The sequence below is a fragment of the Neofelis nebulosa genome, chromosome 10 (assembly GCF_028018385.1).
Source record: "Neofelis nebulosa isolate mNeoNeb1 chromosome 10, mNeoNeb1.pri, whole genome shotgun sequence".
NCBI lineage: Eukaryota > Metazoa > Chordata > Mammalia > Carnivora > Felidae > Neofelis > Neofelis nebulosa.
This window is the reverse complement of record NC_080791.1, coordinates 71009617-71032470: the sequence shown is the minus strand read 5'-3', so window position 1 is coordinate 71032470 and position 22854 is coordinate 71009617. Positions and strand designations below refer to the sequence as shown.

Here is a 22854-nt window from a genome sequence, read left to right as displayed (position 1 = left end):
CTTCACCTCTTTCAGCCTCCTTCCAACCCTCTCCTCTGGCAACCACCAGTTTATTATGTGTATTTATGAATCTTTTTTATTTTTGTTCATTTGTTTTTGTTTTTAAATTCCATGTATAAGGGAGATTGTATGGTGTTTTTCTTTCTCTGACTTACTTCCCTTAGCTTAAGATCCTCAAAGTCCATCTGTGTTGTCACAAATGGCAAGATTTCTTTCTTTTTCATGGTTGAATACTATTGTGTTGGACATAGATGCCACGTTTTCTTTATTCATTCATCTATCAATGGACACTTAGGTTGCTTCCATGACTTGACTATAGCAGATACTGCTGCAGTGAACATGAGGGTGTATATACCTTTTTGAGTTTGTGTTTTTTGTTTCCTTTGGATAAATACCCAGAAGTGGAATTGCTGGATTATGTGGTAGTTCTGTTTTATTCAGGGGGTAGCTTTCCTACTGTCAGTCACAGTGGCTATGCCAATTTACTTTCCCACCAACCGCACACGAGTTCCCTTTTCTCCTCTCTCTTGCCAACACTTGTTAGAACGCTCACAAATACAAAAGGCAGGAATAACAGGCATGAGGTGATCACTCGTGCGGTTTTATTTATTTTTTTTTTCAACGTTTTTTATTTATTTTTGGGACAGAGAGAGACAGAGCATGAACGGGGCAGGGGCAGAGAGAGAGGGAGACACAGAATCAGAAACAGGCTCCAGGCTCCGAGCCATCAGCCCAGAGCCCGACGCGGGGCTCGAACTCACGGACCACGAGATCGTGACCTGGCTGAAGTCGGACGCTTAACCGACTGCGCCACCCAGGCGCCCCACTCGTGCGGTTTTGATTTGCACTTCCTTGACTAGTGACTGAGCACCCTTTCATGTACCTCTTGCCCATCTTTATGTCCTGGAAAGATGTCTACTCAGATCCTTTGCCCATTTTTTAAATCAGATTGGGTTTTGTTTTTGTCGTGTTTGTTTTTTGCTGTTGAGACGTACGAGTACTTAATGTATTTCAGATATTAACTAACCTCTTATCAGGTATGTCCTTCTACAGATAACTTCTCCCATTCAGTGGCTTGCCTTTTGTTTTGTTGATGGCTTCCTTCACTGTGCAGAAGCTTTTTAGTTTGATGTAGTTTGATTTGTCTGTGTTTGTTTTTTGCTTGTGGTGACCTATTAAAAAATTAGTGGTGACCTATAAAAAAAAAAAAAAGAGTGCCAATCCATGTCGAGGTAACTGCCTATGTTTTCTTCTCTGGGTTTTATGGTTTCAGGTCTCACATATGGGTCTTTAATCCATTTTGAGTTTAGTTTATATTTGGTGTGGCAAACTGGTGCAGTTTCATTCTTTTGCTTGTAGCTGTCCAGTTTTCCCAACGCTACCAAAAAGACTATCTTTTCTGCACTTACATTCTTGGCTTCTTTCTCCTAAATTGACCATACATGTGTGGATTTATTTCTGGGTTCTCTTCTGTTCTTTAGGTCTACATGTCTGTTTTTAGCTTATGACTATTGTGTTTTGATAACTATAACTTTACAATAAAGGTTGAAATCAGGAAGCATGTCTTCAGCTTTTTTTTTTTTGTTTTTCTTATGATTTCTTTGGCTATTCAGGGTGTCTTGTGCTTCTATACAAATTTCATGTCCATTATATTCAGTCTTAAAAATGCCACTGGGATTTGGATAGAGGTTGCATTGAGTCAATTTTAACAATATTCTTTCAACCATGAGCACTCAATTTTTATGCATTCCATTTTCTTCATGTGTTACTTTTTTAGTGTGTACGTTCACCTTCTTAGCTGAATTTATTCTTATGTATTTTCTCCTTGAAATTGTAAATGTCTTTTTTTCTGATATTTCATTCATTTATAGAAATGCAAGAGTTTTTTCATTTTGTACCCATCAGCTTTACTGAACTTGTTTATTCTAAGTTTTTTGGGTGAAGCCTTTAGGGTTTTCTATATGTATACAGTATCATGTCATCTGCAAGTAGCGACCATTTTACTTCTTCCTTTCAAACTGGAAGATTTATTTCTTAGTGCTCTGGCTAGGATTTCCAATACTAAGTTGAATAAAAATGGTGAGGGTAGGCAGCTGTGTCTTTTTATTTTAGAATGTTAACTGTGGGCTTGTCATATATGGTCTTTATTACGTTTCTTCCACTACCCGCTTTGTTGAGAGATTTTATAAACGGTGAACTTTGTCAAATGCTTGTTCTGCTCTATGGATCGTGATTTTTATCCTTTTATTTTGTTAATGTGGTATATTTATATTCTGTCCTTTTTCTAAGTTAAGCTAGATCCTTAGCTCAACTTATCAGTCTTTTTTTCTAATATAAACATCTAATGTCCTAAGTTTCTCTTCAAGTGCCATTTTCACTATGTCTTAATTTTTGGAAAGTAGTACAGATACTTTATTCATTTCCACTTACATTTAAATGGCCATTATCACTTCTTTAGTTCTTCCTGGAGTTACTTGGAGCAATTTCTTTAGTCTATCAGGCATACATAGAAATAGTGGCGCCTGGATGGCATTCACTCTTGATTTTGACTCAGGGCATGATTTCACACTAGTGGGATTGAGCCCCACGAAGCCTCCAAGATCAGTGTAATTGGGATTCTCCTTCTCCCTCTGTCTGCCCCTCTCCTCTTTTTGTCTCTCTCTATATATGTATTATATATGATTTTTTTCTTTTTTTAAAGAAAGGGACACCTGGGTTGTCAGTTAAGCATCCAACTCTTGATTTCAGCTCCGGTCATGATGTCGCGTTTCACAGGTTCAAGCTCTGCCTCGGGCTCTGCATTGGTAGTGTGGAGCCTGCTTGGGATTTTCTCTCTCCCTCTTTCCCCGCCTCCCCTGCTCATGTTCTCTCTACAAAATAAATAAAATAATTGAAGACTGTCTTGTGGTCAGAGAACATGGCTGTAGGGTACATATGCTTTGAAACTTATTGGGACTTGCTTTATAGACAAGTATGTGGTCAACTTTTATAAATGTTCTTTGGGTGTTTAAGAAAAATTGTCTTATCTGTTGGGTTTTGTGTTCTGTATATGTCTAATAATACTGCCCATTGTGCTGTTCTATATTTTTATTAACTTTTGGTCTGTTTAATTTATGGTGTTAAATCTCCCATCAAGGTTCTAGAAATACCAATTTTTCTCTGTAGTTCAACCAACATTTCATGTATGGTTATTTCATATATTTTTAAAGTTTTTTTTTTTTTTTTTTTTTTTTTTTTTAATGTTTTATTTTTGAGAGAGAGCATGAGGGAGAGGGGCAGAGACAGAGAGGGAGACAATCTGAAACAGGCTCCAGGCTCTGAGCTGTCAGCACAGAGCCTGACGCAGGGCTTGAACTTGGGAACCGGGAGGTCATAACCTAGGCCAAAGTCGGACACTTAACCGACTGAGCCACCCAGGAGCCCGTATATTGTTTTGATCACGCAATGCAGCATCTGCAGTCATTGGGTAGTCTAAATCTATTCATTTCTGCTATTCTCACTCATGGTCATTTCCTTGTGTTTGGTGACTTGTATCAAAGTTCTCCAGCGAAAGAGAACCAATAGGGTGTGTGTGTGTGTGTGTGCCAGTGAATGACACGGACAGCTGCCCAAAGCAGAAATATGAAAGTCACTGTCGTCTGCTTACCATCCTATCCAATTAATCTCGAGCAAACTGATTCTACATCTTGAATCTCCAGTCTACTTACCTCTCTGTTGTCCTGTAATCTCTTCATGTCCAGATTGGGGAGATCTCTCCATGTCTAATCTTATTCTTCCATTTGACATAGTATGTTATTTGATCTTCATAAAAATGTGAATCTTGGGGCACCTGAGGGGCTCAAGCATCTGATGCTTGACTTCAGTTCAGGTCATGATCTCATGGTGCGTGAGTTCAAGCTTTCATTGGGCTCGGCACTGACGGTATGGACATTCTGCTTAGGCTCCTCTCTCTCTCTGCCCTTCCCCTGCTCGATCTCTCAAAATAAATTTTATGTTTAAAAAATGTAAATCTAATCATGTCCCTCTTCAAGATTAAAACGTTTCTAGTTGTTCCTCAAGGAAAAATACTTAAATGGCATGTCATGCTTTGCCACGCCCTTCATTAGTCACTCTCTCTCTACTATTCCCTTTCAGTCACTCTAAACCTCCTTTGGGCCCCCTCCAGTGTGAGGATAGTGCTTGTCTTGGCCTCTACACATAGTGTTGTTTTCTTTCCACAAGCAATTATCTCCAAGGTAAATCACTTTTTCCTCTGGGAAGCTGTTCATCCCTGCTCCACAGGCCAATCGCCATCCCCACCCACCCTCTAGAGCTGTTCAGATTAGTCTGGCAACTATAATAAAGAAACCAGAGTTGGCTTTATTCATCTCTTTTGTGAAGTTTGTTCCTATGAGATGCAATCTAGAGAGAAGAAATTTTTGAGTTCAGCAGTGCTAGAGTTTACAGGATTCTTATAAGAACAGAAAAAGTCAACAGCACCAACAAAGTAAGAATAGCAGGAAACAGCCTTCAAATCAGGAAATAACTTAAAAATTTTTTTTATGGAGAAAGAATGTATCACTAAGCACATAAATATATTACAGCACTACAAGATTTCTAAGACCAGTGAGTTTAAAACAATATTAAATTCATGATGAAAGTTAAAATAAAAGTCTGATTCAGTAGTAACCAAAATAGGATATGTAATATGGCTTGTGGCAATTTTTCAAGTAAGATTTCATTTAATAGCATAGCACTGTACTTCATATAGTCACATTCATTTCTTACAATTTATGAATTTGTTTTAGGTTTCTTTGGGTTATTTAACATGTCAATTATTTACCAAAGATTAAATAATTTAAAAGTTATTTAAAAAGAAGTTCTCAGTAATATTTTTAATAAGATCTTCCTTTTGAGAAAATATATACATTAACCCCAATACAAAATTTTAATAAAATAGAAAGGAAATCTGAGTTTCATTAAGCATGTAAGCACATGTGATTTTATAGACATGGGCTTTGCAATAGCAGAAGTATACCTAGGATGCAAAATGTGTACTAGAGAAATAAAAGCACAGGATATATACATTGTAAGTGCAAACTCAATAAATTAGTTAAAATTTTATTACTTAGTAACGTGCGACCAGGTTACAAATCATGTGGCAGTGGTAGCAAAAGTGGCAGGAAGGAACTGAGCACTCAACATGTCTAATAAATAAAGCTCGGCGATTCATTAAATATTATACAAGATCAAAACTTCCAACACTTCTATAGATCTTTAATATCTTTGAGATACGCCAAATATCCCAGGTAAGTAAGAAACTGCCTGACATCATACGTAAATAAATCCTCTTGGGAAATTAATGTTTTTACCATCTACAAAAGCTACATGGATCTAAAATATGGTCTCCAAGAATAAAAAAAACAAAGTAGTCTACCATCTTGCTATCCGTACCCTAGGAGTTCATGAATATTGTAAATAACCATTTTCTTTGCAATTAAGTCTTCCCACCATTTACTTTCTTAAAAATTAGACTTGCAGTTGGCCTCTCGAAGTACTAAGTAGTCACAGGTCACTTCTGTCATGTAGTCTCAAGGCAGGAGGAAATTAATAAAGATTAGCATCAGTTTTACAGTGACGAAACATGACACCTAAGATCTGGATCTAGAGATAAGCACATATTCTGATTACTCACTGTGCCTTTTAGAACTCCTACCAGTGCTGTTGTTCTTTATCTTCGATAGGATTAGCTTCGTCTGATTTTTGCAGTAAGGCAAAAGACCTCTCCTTTTCCTCCACTTTAATTAGTCTCAAATTAGGAGATCTGAGAGAAAATGCTCACTTCACAAAAAGTTAACATCTTTAGGGCAATTCTTTTCTTCTGACAAGTCTGTTTATATTAACTAAATATTGAAAAATACTAATCCTGAGCAAGAGTACTAAGAACAGTTTTGACTAAACAATACAATTCCTTCATTTTTAAACCTGAACAGCTTTAAAAACTCAACCACGGAATGAAGTCAGTGAGACTGGAATTAAGACTTCTGCTGTCCACGGCAAACCTGAATACTCGGAGCAGAAATAGAACACACGTAGAAGGTAACACACGACGGTGAAAAGCATCAAACTGATGCGCCTGGATTTTGTCGTATTTGACAAATGTCATTCAGTCTTTCACGGATAAACGTAGCTGGGAGAACGGCATTGGCCAGTGTACTGCATTGAACGGATCCCTCAGAAAGGCAAACACGGGGTTCTTTTTTAGGCAGCCACAGACTTCCCCCCCCCCCCCCCCCCCGACACACACATTCAAAGACCTAAAAGACACATGTGGAAAATGTTTTCATGAAAGCAAAAAGTTCTGGCCATCTTGGAAACTGAGGTCCCGTGAATTTTTAGTTCTAGCTACCCCTCATGGAAGTAAGAGCTTACTACCTGGCAAAGCGTTATTACGACAAAGTGGATACCAGTGGAGGCATCGAGGAAGAGCTTCGCAACACGAGCGACGGAAGCCCCGCTCTACGAACACTAGTCCGGTCCGTGTCCCGCAAGTGCACAGGACCGGGGAGCTGCCAGCGCAGCGAGGGTCCTCTCGCGGTCCTCAGGCCCGTCCACCTGGGAGCGGGCGGCTGCGAGTCCGCATGGTCAGTGCCAGGCGAGGACTTCTGACCCTGGGCATGGCCCTCGGGACTTCTTCAAGATGTCTTTTCTTTTATTCAAACTGTCTCTCCTCCTCTTCATCTGCTTCTTCAATGACCTGAATGTCATCTGCTTGAGGTAAGGAAGAATTCTCCACCTGCAGTTTATTCCCATCAGCTTTACATTTCTCTTCTTCCTCGATGATTTCCTTCCATATCTTGTGGTTTTCGGTGAGGTGGTGCATTAGCTGACAAAATATTCGCCGTCTGCCTTTCCTCCTTCGTGGTTCTGTGAAGTTTAAAACAGACAGATTCTAATCCTAGTAAAACAATTCAATCATTCATTCACTAAATATCTGAGTGCCTATTACTTTCCAGGCATTTCTCTAGGGCGCTGGGGTTGTAGTAATATGCAGTAAGATAATCTCTGCACCGTGGAGCTCATATTCTAATGGAAAGATCTAGAAAAGCAAGTGAAGAAGCAAAACACAAGATGGGGTTAAATATGAACAGATGAAAATGAAGCAGAGAAAGGGATTAGGGAAGACTGGGTGGGGTGAGAGGGGAGGACAGTACTAAAATTTCAAGTGATTAAAAAAATGCACTTAGGGGCGCCTGGGTGGCGCAGTCGGTTAAGCGTCCGACTTCAGCCAGGTCACGATCTCGCGGTCCGTGAGTTCGAGCCCCGCGTCAGGCTCTGGGCTGATGGCTCGGAGCCTGGAGCCTGTTTCCGATTCTGTGTCTCCCTCTCTCTCTGCCCCTCCCCCGTTCATGCTCTGTCTCTCTCTCTGTCCCAAAAATAAATAAAAAAAAAAACGTTGAAAAAAAAAAAAAAAAAAAATTAAAAAAAAAAAAAAATGCACTTAAACGATGTTTTTTTAGGACTTAGGTACTGAATTGAACACAATTATTACGGCTTCAATGAGTAGAAATAATTTTTGGAAGCCAGTCCTTTGCCCAAGATGATGCTCACATGGTGGTGGCAGAAAACCACTCTTCACTATACTGATCCTGAAGACAACTGGGGATGTGGGGGGCTAGTTCTTCGTCATTATGCTCTCTGTTCTCAGCTATAGCGTGCTTGGAATGCCGGATATAACTTCATTTAAATTCGACTTGAAAGAGCAAATAATGGATTTCATTTACAGCCAGAAAGGCAGCAGATGTCCAAGGACTGGCCCCTCGAGCCCACTCACCTCACACAGTCAGATATGGTGACAGCCCTACTGTGCTGCACAGGTAGAACCTCCTGAAGCGAACTGGCTGGAGGACAATACCCAGAGAGAGGCTACTTCAACCGAGACCGTGTGTCATGGCATCAGCACGGCTCCCAGGAGTTACTCAAGAGACTATTCAATCTGAACATTGAGCTACTACTTACTCCAGACACAACTACAGAATCTGTATCTTAAAGATCCAAATTTAGGGTTATTAACTGCAAATATCCATTTGAGAGGTTTTTTTTTTTTTATTTTTTTAAATTTTTTTTTTTTTTCAACATTTTTTATTTATTTTTGGGACAGAGAGAGACAGAGCATGAACGGGGGAGGGGCAGAGAGAGAGGGAGACACAGAATCGGAAACAGGCTCCAGGCTCCGAGCCATCAGCCCAGAGCCCGACGCGGGGCTCGAACTCACGGACCGCGAGATCGTGACCTGGCTGAAGTCGGACGCTTAACCGACTGCGCCACCCAGGCGCCCCTGAGAGTTTATAATATCCCTCCATTCTTACTAGGATTGAAGTTGTCTCCTATTTCCTCATCATCTGTATCTACTTCTTCGCCCTCTTCTTCATCATAACAACTTCCGGCATCTTCATCCTCTTCTGCTTCTACCCACTCACCCGGCAGCAAGCCGGCGGCATCGTAGGAGTTACACAGAGGCCCCACTATGTGGGTGATGAAAGATTCTTGGAGTTTTGCTAGTTGAGGTGAAGAACGATCCATGAAGGGGCTGATGGGCAAACCAAGATGAGCTTCTTCATCTCCCTGATCATTTAAAAAAAGAAAAGTACATTGGTAGCTACTGAAAGAATAACCACTGAGCTTTGCTGTTAAAAGTATCTTGCTTTTTAGTTTTTATTCATTTATTTTGAGAGAGCGCACGTGCGAGTAAGGGAGGGCCAGAGAGGGGATCTCAGGCAGGCTCCACACTGTCCGTGCAGAGCCCAACGTGGGGCTCCATCTCCCTGTTCGTGGGATCATGCGTGGGAGCCGAAATCAAGAGTCAGACACTTAACCAACTAAGCCACCTAGGCACCCCTGTCTTGAGGTTTCTAAATATGCAAAGTCTACATCAAAATAATTTTTACAAGGAAGTGTCTAATTACTGTCATTTTAACTATAAGAATTCCTCCAATATTTGAGAAATTCTAAGTGAGACTATTTTCACACTTCACCAGTTTACAGGAAAAATATACATTAAAAAAAAAATCAATGAACCTAACAACCTGCAAAATTCTATGTCGCGTATAGATTCCCCTTCTCCTAAGGGGAGATGGTATCCTGGAAACTGTACATCCAATGTGTAGAGTTGAATTTTGTAAGTGCCTTTCAACACCCTGCTCCTTTCTAATAGCAGATCCTTTTAATGAATCTGAATCAGAAAACCTAGCATGTAAAACAGACAGAAAGAGGAGAGAAGCAGCACTCCCATGCCTGCCCTCTGATACCCTCCCACTGTGCCCTCCAGGGTTTCAGAGAGCACAATTGGAGCTCAGACAGATGTGGTTTCAAAGCCTGCTTTTGCCACCAACAACCTGTGTGGTGTTGAGCAAGCTCTATGCCCATTTCGTGTGTAAAATCTGAATAATCTACTTTAAAAGTTGCTCTGAGGATGAAAAGCAATATTATGTCAAGTATTTAGCACAGTACTGAGCATTCCCCAAAGGATACGATGAACATTTTCATTCCTAGGATTTGAACTGGTGGGGAATGAATAATCTCTAGAATGTATAAACTGTGTAGGCAAGGAGTGTCCATGTGATGGGCCAGCATTGTCCTAGGGAAACAACCAGAAACTGTCCTAGTGATTGCCCCATGATTAGAAATCTATGATTTTATCTTCTGTGAGGAAGAAAACCATTGTTTGCCAAAAAGAAAGCTCAGTTGGGTTTTCCCACAGGATTCTACAATTTCCTAAATTTTGCTTTTTTTTTTTTTTTTTTAAATGAGTTTGGTTTTTTTAAGCCCATGGCACTTAAATGGATATAGGAGTATAAAGACAGGATAACTAAGATAACAAAAAAATAGAAAGTTGGTCAAGTTTAGAATTTTGCATCTGTACCCAAAAGATGTTTAACAGCATAACCAGATTGAGAAAGAAATTTAATAGTGTTGATGCAGGTTGACTAGGACTTTCATTATAGATAAGCACATATAACCTTCATGATAACTCCATGTGGTAGGGTGTCAGATGACCTTTTGTTCTAAAGATGAATAATGAAACTTAGATTAAATAAAATTGTCTGAAATAATATGTTTAGTAATAAACCTGGAATTACAAAAGCTGACATTTATTGATCATTTGGGTGTCAGGAACTGTTCTAAGAACTTTATTAATTCATCTAATCCTCACAGCAATCTTATGAGGTGATCCCATCAAATATTCCTATTTTATCAATGGAGAAACTAAGGCGCAGAGAGGTTAAGTAATTTATCCTAGATCACATTGCTGGTTAAAAAAAAAAACAAAAAAAACACCTGGGATTCAACCTCCCAGCATGGATTCTAACTTTGTTTAATGAGAATTCTGTATACTTTAAAAATAATCATATTATAGGGGCAGCTAGGTGGTTCAGTCAGTTGAGCATCTGGCTCTTGATTTTGGCTCGGGTCATGATCCTGCAGTTGGTGAGTTTGGGCCCTGTGTCGGACTCCATGCTGGTGGTGTGGGGTCTGCTTGGGATTCTCTCTCTACCTCTCTCTCTTTGACCTTCCCCTGCTTGCTCTTTCAAAATAAAAAAAAAAAAAAAACTTCAAAAAAAGGTATATTATAAATTGGGTCTAAATGAACTTCAACCTTCTCTACTTATTAACTTCCTTCATCTGATTTTGAAATACATAGCTCCGCTCCCTTTTGCCCAGATCCTTTCTGTTTGCCTTTAAATATTCCACACTCTTCCACTCTGAGAAGGCAAATTTGAGGCGTGAGCTCCAATCTCCTAGTGTGACTACTTCTCCAACCCTTTCCTTGCTGCTCACTCAATATCTCAGTGATTGGCTTTGCTGCATGTTGGGCATACAAGTGCATTCGGGTACAGTATTATTTTAAAGGCAAAATTTTAAAACCTACAAGAGCATGTTTATATCTTTGAATCCTTAAAACCACGAAATAACTCCTTTATCTCCATTTCTAGCCCTCAAATGTCTTACCCTCTGCCAGCACTTTTATCCAGTTGATGTTTCTAAGGCAGTCTTTCTGCAGCAGAATTGGAAATGGATTGATATTCTTTAATATATCATCTAAGTATACCCTGAATCAATTAAAAACATTTGCATCTGGAAATAAATGATCCTAGGTTGCAGGCACTCAGGGTTTTGAAAGCAATCTTGGAATCCTAATGTAGTGTAGCCTTACCTCTTGACTCAAGGGACATTCGACCCATGTCAGACAGGCAATAAGATATTTTTTGCTTTAAGTTTTAGCAGCAAGAGCAAAACAGAGCTGAGAAAACACTAAGACCAGAGCAAATTCAACAACTTCTAACCATTTTTGGTCAAAGCAAACAGACTTCAAACACTCGATGTGGCTTACCCAAATCCCAAAGACTAGCATCTTCAGATGGCAGCTCTTAAAAATCCCTCCAGTCTCACGTTTCAACCTACCTGCTCATAAAATTCATTGACGATGCCTTCTGTCCATTTCAAATGCAAGTCCCGAACTTTCGCTGGGCCATTTATATCTGCCAGTTTGATACACACCTGACATACCAAGAGGCGATCATTTTCATTGCTCCATTCTATACCGTTACTGTTTACATCATTGGCCTGGGTTGGAAAAACAATTATTTTAGCTTTTAAGGGCACAGGAGTTGGGTTTTTTCCCCCCAAAAGTATCTTAAAACTATTTCCTGTCTAAATTATAGGAAGGAATATGGGTTAATGGTAGAATGGCACTTTGAAGTGTCATTCTAATTTTGTTTCTAAGGAAGCAGAACATCATAAAAACAAACTGTGGTTTCAATATGTGTGATTACCACAAAATTATAACTTGTGTGTATATATTACATATGTAATTAATATATAATTTAATATATAATATGCACTATAATTTTACAGAACACTTAAGATCTACAGAGAAGTTGGCTTTAGCTGTGAAAGGAAAATATGGTATAGTTGAAAGAAGACAAGTTTTAAAAGTTGATCTCAATGGTTTCAAATCCTGACTCGATTTATTCATTGTGTGATACTGGAAAAATGACTTCATCTCCCTGAATCTAAATTTCTTCATCTATAAAATAGGAAAAGTAGTACCAATCCAGCCATATTGCCATGAGGATTAATAAATGAAAAATGCCTAGATCACAGTATATGCTAACACTGTTATTTAAACAAATGGTAATTATCATCACTAAGTAGGCAACTTACTATGCCTTCCAAAAACTCAAATTTTCTCTTGTAAAAAATAAAGTACATGGCCCAGATCAGTGGTTATTGAACGTTAGCAGTGTCTTAGGCACCAACCCCTTTTTTGTCAAAGTCACTATAGAAAACACTTAAAAGGAGAGCTGTTTTGATTGAACCCGTGTAGGAGATCTAGAGCCCCACTCATGTGACATTTTCCTGAGAGACTACAGAATAGAAACCTCTGAGGAACACAGATTCAAAAGTACTGGGCTAGCTGATCTTGGACGTGTAAAAACAAACATCTGTTACTCTGACTTAAGCACTTAAATGCATTTTTATTATTAAATAAAAGTTAACAGAGCTATACAATTATAAAATAATTTTAAAGGCATATAAATTTTTTGATTTTTCTAAGTATTTTATTAATATCATGACAGCCACATACAGGGTCTCCACCCGGCGGGTTAAATCTAGTATTCCTTTGTTACCAGTTCCCCTACCCTGAAGGTGCACCTTTCCTTTAGGTCACAAATGTCATCAAGGGAATAACAGCTTCCTGCCAGCCAAAGAGAGAGCATCCTTCCCTCAAGAATCTGTAAAGCTGTGTAAATCTCTGAGTCTGTAAAGCATTTTCCACCCCTGACGTCTCAGGGGTAGAACACATGCCAGTGACTAGCACTATCACATAAGGGCAGTGATTCTCAATTCCCTATTGAATGCGAATTCTTAACGGCAGGGACTTTCACCCGTTCCTTCCTTCCTTACTCTGTGCTGGACGACCGCGCACAGTGGGCAACCCCAGCCGTTCTTCAATGAGCGCATTATACTCCAGTGGAAGAGTGGACAGTCCTCTCCCACACCAGCCAGCTAAACGCTAATGTGAAGAGGCGATGAACAGGTGCAGTGAGGTGAGTATAACTGGCTGAGAAGCCCATCTTTAATTTCATAAGATACCTTCGTTGGCACTGTGCACAACTTTCTCCACTCTGCCCCTAAAAGCTTTTTGCATCATTAATTGGCTTATCACCATGTGAAGGAAAGTTTTAAGTCTATGTGTCAGAAAGGAAATGTAGCAAGTGACAGTCTTTTTAGGACATGTTATAATAAATGTTATTTAAAAAAATATTGACATATATTGTTTTGCATATGGTCTCATTATGACTTTATGAGTAGTATTAAGTCTAACTTAACATTAAAAAACACTTATCAGTAATACTGACAATAAAGATTTCCATCTTTGAAGCCAGACATTAATATGTACACAAACCTTGGCATTGAATTCAGCAAGGAAATCAAAATGCTTTTTAAGATCTGTGGCAAGGATTGCTTCAATGACTAAAAAACGAAAGCGCTTGAATTCCACATGATCAAGATTAAGAAGGAAGTTGTACTCTGGGCGAGAAAGATATAGATTCCAAGCTGATGCGGCATGATGATTTTCTAGAACAGATCTGTCGTTGTACAAAACTGCCTGAAAAGTAATAAGGAAAATGAGTCAGGCATCTCAGAGATAGTAATCTTTAATAATAAACAGAGTTAGGTTGGAAGAGTATAAACAATGAGTAACTACTGTATGCCAAGCATTTTAATATCTGTGAAGAAGGGTTGTGATAATTTTCTAAATGAGTTTCCTGAGGTACAGAAAGGGGAAGATACCCCTTTCCAGCATGCACATCTAGCAGGTGAAAGGGTAATTCGTCTCCAAAGTTCATCTTTGCAGACACCATGCTGCCCTCAAGAGACATAAAGTTGGTATCTGAGGTCCACTTCATTAAATCAGTAAAGCTTCTGTTAGGAAAGTCATTAGAGAGACACAGCAGATTTAGGGACACGTTCCTCTTCTTCAGCTAGCACGGAGTCACTGTGGTGAGGACCAAAGAAGAGGCAGGAGCAGTGTCCCGGGTGAGTCGCAGTCCCGCATGCCTGGGAAGGACACAGCCTGTACTCCCATCCTGACACTGTCCCTGGGAGTAAGCGAGAAGCAGGACACAGGTAAAAGCACAAATCCTCTGGTTCAAGTGGAATGGGACCCTTCACTGTTCATCTACCTCATTTTACTGGAAGTCCCTCAGTACTCTAGAACTTTAGAATACAAATGTTAAAAAACGGTGACTTATAGATTTGTCAGAGCCTCTTCTACCTCTAAAAATTGAGCAATTAAAAAGGTTATTAAATAAGCACAGTAATTATTTTAAAAACTTTCACAGCTAGGGATAAAGGCTAGGGATAAACATAAAAACCTGTCTCCTGGTCTTCATAAAGCTTCTTGTCAATGAGAAAGAAGGACAGATAAAAATAGAATGCAATCTACATTAAGATATATATTCTGGGAGCTTAAATAGGTTTACATGTTATTTGTGAAAATTAGCTATAGTCTAAACGTAAGCATAGATACTTAACACCATTTGATTGTTTTTTTACAGCATTTTATGAAAGCAGTGATGATTTAAACTTTGTAATGGGCCATATAAAGTCTGCAAACAATCTAAATGTCCATTGATGGATGAACAAAAATGTGGTGTGTGTATATATGTATATGTGTGTCGATGTGTGTGTGTGTGTGTGTGTGTGTGTGTGTGTGTGTGTGTGTAATGGAATATTTATCCAGCCATGAGAAAGAAGAAAATCCTGACATTTGAGACAACATGGATGGACCTTGAGAGCACTATGCTAAGTGAGGTAAGTCAAAAAAGACAAATACTGTTTGATATCTCTCGTATGTGGAATCTAAAAAAGCTGAACTCATGGAAACGCAGAAGGGTAGTTGCCAGGGGGTGGGGGAAGTAGAAAGATGTTGGTCAAAGGGTACAAATGTCCAGTTACAGCACAAAGTTCTGGGGCTCTAATGTACAGCATTGCGATTATAGTTATTAGTACTGGTATTATATACTTAAAAGTTGGTACTTACCACAAAAAAGATGTGATATTAGGTGACATGATAGTAATCACATTACAACATGTGTATCAAATGAACACAATGTATACCTTAAACTTTCACAATGTTACATATCAATTATGTCAATAAAAAGGCATCTTATAGTAACCTTATTACAACTTCTAAACATCATTAATCCCAAAGAGAAATAATAAGTTTCAAAGATTCCCTAAGGGGTCAATTTGTATTTCATAGTGATTTAACCAATTCGTATTCAAATCTGATCAGGATGGATAAACTATTAGAACAGCTTTGTCTGTTCAGGAAAAAGCAATACGACTTCCAGCTCAATAAAGCACAACATGTAACAAGTGCCCTGGAGAGCTAGCTGACTTAATAAACTCTTGGCTCGCAAGATAAGTAAAAGAAATAATGAAGTTCAGAATTCCTTCACCATTCAAATTACCCTTTGAAATTACCAAAGAAGTATAAAAGAGGGGTAAAAAATCTGAACCAGTATTAAAATCTAGATGTCATCACCGTACTGGAAACCTCAAAGACATGATGAAAGTGGGAATGGATTGAGAAGAGGCCAAGTAAGTTATCGCATGAGAAGGAAAAACCCACCTGGAGAGCAAGTGGAAGGAGTCCTCTGCTGGACCCCAAGAAACCCACTAGCTCACAGATGAGCAGAGGCAAGAAACCATCATGGAGCCGTAAGTAGGAGGCAAATGTCCATTCCACTTGAGGAAGAATACTGGGTGAGAACGTACAACAATAAGCCAAGCTTACACTTAATGAGAAAAACACTCCAGGAAGAACAGATAGTGAAGCCTCAGCTGGCTTTTACTGAGGGCTCTACGACAACCAGAGAAAGCAGACCAGGCCCGGCTAACTTGGAGCTGCAGTAAACGACATCCTGTGGCTTTGTGGCTTTGTGCTGAAGCCTCCTGATCCCTGCTGTCTCTGGCTATGGATCCCCTTCCTTCACCCCACAGGCGATGACATCTCTAATTTGGCACAGCAAATCCGCTGATCATAAACTTCCTTTTTCACCTTCTTTTTGAGTTGGAAAGATTTGCAACAGGGTTTAATACAAACTGATAGAATTAATCTTAACAAATAATAAACACCTTTCAATAAGTGAACAAAGAGAGAAAACCCATCAGACATGTGAAAGATTTCGATCAAACAGAGGAAGAGGCTGACAAACGTGAACCAATGGCCCCTTTTGACGAGATCGGGTGCGTTCAGGGTGGTATGGCCCTAGCAAGTGTCCTCTTTTGAAACACAAGAAACAGGAGGAAACTTTTAAAAATGTCTAGGTCATAGTCATGAGATTAAAGAGGGTACTTTTGAAAAGTGAAAAATCTTGGATTAAGAAAAATTGTTTCCGCTTAAAAAAAGTTCTTAAAAAAGAATCCAGTACAGGTAGTAAATCAGGTGTGGCAGAAAACAAAGGAGCTAGTTTTAACAAAAGAAAAGAAAAGGTACTTCTCTCTAAAGAAATAGTCATGATAAACAGCTGTCATTTTGGGATCCCTTTACCCCAAAGATCTGGGTTTGTTCTAAAATTTCTGGCAATCCTGTATCTTTTAAGATCCTTCGCCTTCCCTGTCACCTTTGTTTTGCTAAGACACTTTTTTTTTTTTTTTTAAATTTTTTTTCAACATTTTTTATTTATTTTTGGGACAGAGAGAGACACAGCATGAACGGGGGAGGGGCAGAGAGAGAGGGAGACACAGAATCGGAAACAGGCTCCAGGCTCCGAGCCATCAGCCCAGAGCCTGACGCGGGGCTCGAACTCACGGACCGCGAGATCGTGACCTGGCTGAAGTCGGACGCTTAACCGACTGCGCCACCCAGGCGCCCCTCTAAGACACTTTTTAAAGTAACTTTCTAAGGATGAACAGGGACATGCCTTATTTAATCTTGTTTAAAAAATCTTCGTATGTCGGAGATTCTCTTTGTTTTGCTCTTAATGCTCAGCTGTAGCTTAGCTTGATACAGAAATCTCGAAAATAATCAGAAATCAGAAAACTTGAAAATCATCTTTACAGCAGCACTTCCCATTTCCTCCGCTGTGTTAGTTCTTTCCCAGCACTTACAACCTCATCATCTCTCTGCCACCCAGACACGCTCTATTATCTTGTTTTTCTTGCTTTAACAGAATGTAAGTTGTACAGAGGCAGAACTTTTTTTTTTTTTTTTTTTTTTGCCTGCTTTGTTCAATAATAATGCCTAGAATAGCATCTCTCTCACAGTGGGCACCTGATGTTTGTTGTACAAATAAATGAATTCCCTTAGAATTTTGAAAACTTTATTCCAGTACTCTTGAGCATCCACTGTTGCTGAAATACAATGCCAGTTGGATTTTTGTTCTTTTATAAGTGTGCTGTTATTCTCTCAGGAATTCCTTTTGTAAAGAAAACCTTTGTTACTCTGAAATTTTACCATGGCACCCCATGTACAGGTTGTTCGTGTTCTTTCCCCCCATTCAGCCTCCCTGACACATGGAGAACCCCTTCAATCCAATGACCTGTCTCTTTCTGCAACTCCCCATGGTCAGTTCTTGACCTGGTCCACTGTGCCCCATTTTTCCCCCATCCCTACATTTTCCACCTCTTTATCTTCTCAGCCTGCATTCTGGGAGACATTACCTGGAGTTTACTTCCATGCTTGTGTTGCATTTAAAAAATTTTTGCAGTAATATTTTTTTCTAAGAGATCTAACTTGTTCTCTGATGCTTCCTTTCTCATAGCTTCTTGTTCTTAGGGATGCAGTGTTTCTCAAATTCTGAGAATACCTTTTATTTTTTTTATTTTTAATTTTTTTTAACGTTTATTTATTTTTGAGACAGAGAGAGACAGAGCATGAACGGGGGAGGGTCACAGAGAGAAGGAGACACAGAATCTGAAACAGGCTTCAGGCTCTGAGCTGTCAGCACAGAGCCCGACGTGGGGCTCGAACCCACGGACCGTGAGATCATGACCTGAGCCAAAGTCGGACGCTTAACCGACTGAGCCACCCAGGCGCCCCCTGAGAATACCTTTTAAAAAACTTAAGGGTTTTTCTATTCCCTGGATTTTTTCCCCTGTATTTGGTTACTCTGTCCATTTTAGCCTTTTCTTTCCAAGCTACTGGTTAATGGTTCATGTCTACTAATCCTTAGTTATCTGTTGATATTTAAAAAACAAGAATTCTAGGTTCGCTTGTATATGTTTTGTTGTTGAGTCGCCTCTTTAATTGGGAAGGATGAGTAAGAAATCTGTGAATGTGGACGGGGTCTGTTACTCAGCAGGTTTTGCCTTAGAGCTATGAGACCAGGTGCCAGCTGTTAGGTTTCCAGAATGAGAATGTGGAGTACTAATACTTACACTAGTAATTCTTATTCTCTCCTGGAAGTTTCCTTCAATCTCTGAGAAAGGAGTTTTCTGCCTGGAGGTAAATGCAGGATTGCAGTAGCTTTACTTAAAGATGTATAGTGTACGTGTATAGGGGTTGGGGGCCCACAGGCACACGTTCATGTGTGTGTGTGTGTGTGTGTGTGCAGAGCAAGCTGGGGCAAATGGCATCAGAAGTCTCTGTAGGGTTCCACTTAGGCTGTAGCCCCCTCTAGTATACTTTTATCTCTCAATATTTATCTGTTTTTCATTTCCCAGAAATGAAAACTTCTGGAAAATTCTTTCATCTTCTGATAATACCCTTCCCCACCTATTCTTTTCTCTGTTGTAATGAGGAGTCAAATGCATGTGTGTTTAGTCAGTATCTTGATCCATGCTTTGAGGGGACAAAACATTTATGACTGTCTTGGATTTACAAATCTCAACTTAAAATTTTGTTTCCAGGGTGCCCAGGTGATTCAGTCAGTTAGGCATCCAAGCTCAGGTCATGATCTCATGGTTAGGGAGCTCGATCCCCACATCAGGCTCTCTGCTGTCAGCGCAGAGCCCGCTTCAGATCCTCTGTCCCCCTCCTCTCTGCCCCTCTCCTGCTCACAGTCTCTCTCTCTCAAAAATAAAAACATTAAAAATTATTTAAGAAATTGTTTCCTTTTACCCCAAATATCAAGATATTCTGAAACTCTAATCTCAAGCGCTAATTTCCATCTTTCAGCCTGTTTTCATCTGGAAACAGCTCAGAAATCTCTTAGAATTTTTTTTTTTTTAAATTTTTTTTTTTCAACGTTTTTTATTTTTGGGACAGAGAGAGACAGAGCATGAACGGGGGAGGGGCAGAGAGAGAGGGGGACACAGAATCGGAAACAGGCTCCAGGCTCCGAGCCATCAGCCCAGAGCCTGACGCGGGGCTCGAACTCACAGACCGCGAGATCGTGACCTGGCTGAAGTCGGACGCTTAACCGACTGCGCCACCCAGGCGCCCCAGAAATCTCTTAGAATTTTAATACTGGCATCTCCTCAGGATAACCCTGGCTAAATGTTTCACCTTCTCTCATGGCAAGGATTTAAAATAATCCTTCTGTGTCTTCCCAGCATACTTTCCTTACCATGAGAATGAAGAAGGTTTGATCCAGTTGATGGTATTGCACACTGCCACTGGAGCTACAACATTTTTCACTAATCATGGCCTAATTAGACCCACTGAGCTTCCCAAGACGAAAGAACCTACTTTATTACCTAATAAACACGCCACACGCTTTCACAGAAGAGTCCTTATCTCACATGCGCTAGCTGAACAAGGTCTCGTGCATCTCATTACTTTAGGAAGAACAGAATATATTTCAGACAAGCTAGTGGTCCTGCAGAGCAAAGAAATCAGGCATCCTTCAACATTCAACAAATATTTACTAAGCGACTTTTATGTGTTAGGTACTATTCTAGGTATTAGGGACTAAAAGACGGAAATCCCTGGTCTCATGAAGACATATTCCACTGAGGAGAGACAGGCAATAAACCAAATACACAGCATGCTGAATGAGCACCGCTACTGAAAGAAATAAAGCAGGGAAGGAACCTCATGAGTGTCAGAAAGGGGCTTTTGAAATTTTCAATGGAAGGAGGTGACAGAGTGAGCTGTACAGATGTGTGGGGCAAGACACTCCCGGCAGGGAGGACAGAAAGTGCAAAGGCTCTCAGAAGGGAGTGTGCAGTGTGCCTAGGATACAGGAGAAAATAGCAAGGAGGCCAAGGAGGCTGGACCTGGGTGAATGAAGACGGAAAAATTAATAGGAGCTAAATCACATATGACCTTCTGAGCCATTACAATGACTTTTACTAGGAGTGGAGTGAAAGCCCCTGGAGGCTTTGGAACAGAAAGTGATGTAACTCACATTTAAACAGTGTTACTCTGGCTCCTAGGAGTTGAGAACAGACTGAAAGGGAGTCAGACATAAGCAAGGAGACTGGTTGGAAGGCTATCCTTTTCCAGTAACTGGATTCCCTATCAATTTCTTTTCTATTCTGACACCTCCCATCACTTCATCAGTTGGCCATCCTTAACGATGAGAAGTTAGAAATAACATGTGTTACTCATACTCTATCCAGACTTCATATTTTTATTTTGATTAGGACAACCATTTTGAGCATATAACTTGTATAAATTATATTCATTCATTACTGTTTTATTTGCATGGGAGAGAAATAACACAGATTCTCTCACTTGCCATATCCTTTGGAGGAGAGGTAATAAGTCTGACTCACCTATATTCAAAGCTAATGAAAGACGTCAAGCCAAGAGTGAACAGCAAGTAATTTCCGTCTACATGATATCTGATTCAGGAGCCTCTCAAACATATGAAATAGTAGAAAACTTCTCGTATGTGATCTCTTTGCCTTTAATCAGATTCGGTACATATTTTGAGGTTCAGGGACACAAGGGCGACTTATCTAAGGTCACACAGCTAGTAACTTGGTAATAAGAAGTCAGACTCAGGTCTCTTGATCTCAAGACCAGTGCTTTCTGCGTTGTGCCACCTGTGTCCAGCTCTTTGACTCACGACGGGACCAGGGTTGTCAAAGATGATGAGGCGTGAGGCAAGAGACAATGCACAGGCTTCCTGTGGGACTGGTACAGCAAATGAGGAAATATGTGCTCCTTAGTTCATAATTCTTAGAGTGCAAATAATTATATCTCAATGGAAATTCTTTTTTTTTTAATTTTTTTAAACATTTATTCATTTTTGAAAGGCAGAGAGAGAGCGTGGACGGGGGAGGGGCAGAGAGAGAGGGAGACACAGAAACAGAAGCAGGCTCCAGGCTCTGAGCTGTCAGCACAGAGCTCGACGTGGGGCTCAAACTCACGGACCGCGAGATCACGACCTGAGCCAAAGTCGGCCGTTTAACCGACTGAGCCACCCAGGTGCCCCTCGATGGAAATTCTTTAAAAAGTTACCTGTGGAAAACATGAGCTATTAATAAAGTCCCATTGGAGAAGTGAGTTTCATAACATTTTTAACCCTCTCTCTCTTGTCTCTGAATCCTATTCTTGTTCTGTCTAGAGAATCTATCTCCTATATTTTATTTTATTTATTTTATTTTTATTATTTTTTTAACATTTTTAATTTATTTTTGGGACAGAGAGAGACAGAGCATGAACGGGGGAGGGGCAGAGAGAGAGGGAGACACAGAATCGGAAACAGGCTCCAGGCTCCGAGCCATCAGCCCAGAGCCTGACGCGGGGCTCGAACTCACGGACCGCGAGATCGTGACCCGGCTGAAGTCGGACGCTTAACCGACTGCGCCACCCAGGCGCCCCTATCTCCTATATTTTAAAGAGTGAGAGTGTGTGAAAGAGAAGTGACAAAGAGGATGACTACTGAAGACGAAAAAAATCAGAAGTGAGGTTTATACCTAGAGCAGTGAAGTGAAGACGTAAGAAATTCAGTCAACTGACTATTTGTTCTTTGTAAGGCACGCAGTTACAAGCACGAAGATGACATTTCAGGAATCGCCAGCCTAAACAAACACCCACGACCACTTAGAACCAAGGATTTAGTCCCAAGTCCTAGTGGGTAAAGCTACTGCAATTACAGTATCCATTTGTTGGCAACTCCTACGTTCTGTGAAAATTTTGACCGTAAAGGAATCTTAAACCTCATCAGCTGTATTGGATACAAAAACAATGTGGTACTAGAAGAGAGATTTAGAGTCTGAGTATTAAGGGCAAAAGAGGAAAACAACAAAAATGATAGTTCTTCATCATTAGGTTTTTAGCCATAGAAAGGAAGAAGGAAGTGTAAGTTTTCCATCTAGTCAGCCTCATCAATTTGACCAAAGGGAAAAATATTGACAAGAATTCCAGAATTTCATAAAACAGTGAGTCACTCTTTCCTGAACATTTTATTTTCCAGTGGAAGACGGTAATGGCTTCTTAATTCTTTAGCACACATCATGTCAATCATGTCAATGTCGTGTTAAAATCCAATTAATTACAACGTACATGGAATGGCTTTCTGACTGGAGTGAAGGATGGTTTAACAAAAGGATCTACAACATGGTTGTAACATTTGAGAATTGCTTTTTAAACTTTCTAAGAAAATATTTCCTACCTGAGGGGCATTAGTAGCCACTAGAAATGCATTTGTCCGCCCTGGGTGATCGTAATCATGCATGGCAGCTGCCACGTAGAGAGCCATCAATTCCAGTGCAGGAATGTTTGCAGAAAGGCACCCATAGCTCTCATCTGGAATAGAGCAGCTCCTTGAAGAAATGTAGGCAATTTGCCCAGGGTTCATTCTACCATCCGAATCTGAGGAACAAGCAAAATACACCAGCATTACACTTACAATGAGACTCACTTACAATGAGACTAAGGACAGGATTCCCCCTTGGAAATAA

At 40.0% G+C, this 22854-nt stretch overlaps 1 protein-coding gene across 1 annotated transcript in view; it reads right to left on the bottom strand.

The window, feature by feature from the left end:
• Nucleotides 1-4339: 4339 nt before the first annotated feature.
• PDE3B (phosphodiesterase 3B) overlaps nt 4340-22854 on the bottom strand; it is a 175904-nt gene continuing 157389 nt past the window's right edge. Inside the window, exons 12-16 of the mRNA XM_058688323.1 lie at nt 22566-22765; nt 13451-13654; nt 11443-11604; nt 8349-8604; nt 4340-6906 (exon numbers count right to left, since the gene is read on the bottom strand). Of these exons, the coding sequence (XP_058544306.1) occupies nt 6692-6906; nt 8349-8604; nt 11443-11604; nt 13451-13654; nt 22566-22765 (1037 nt within the window). The 3' untranslated portion in view covers nt 4340-6691. The remainder of the gene's footprint in view (nt 6907-8348; nt 8605-11442; nt 11605-13450; nt 13655-22565; nt 22766-22854) is intronic.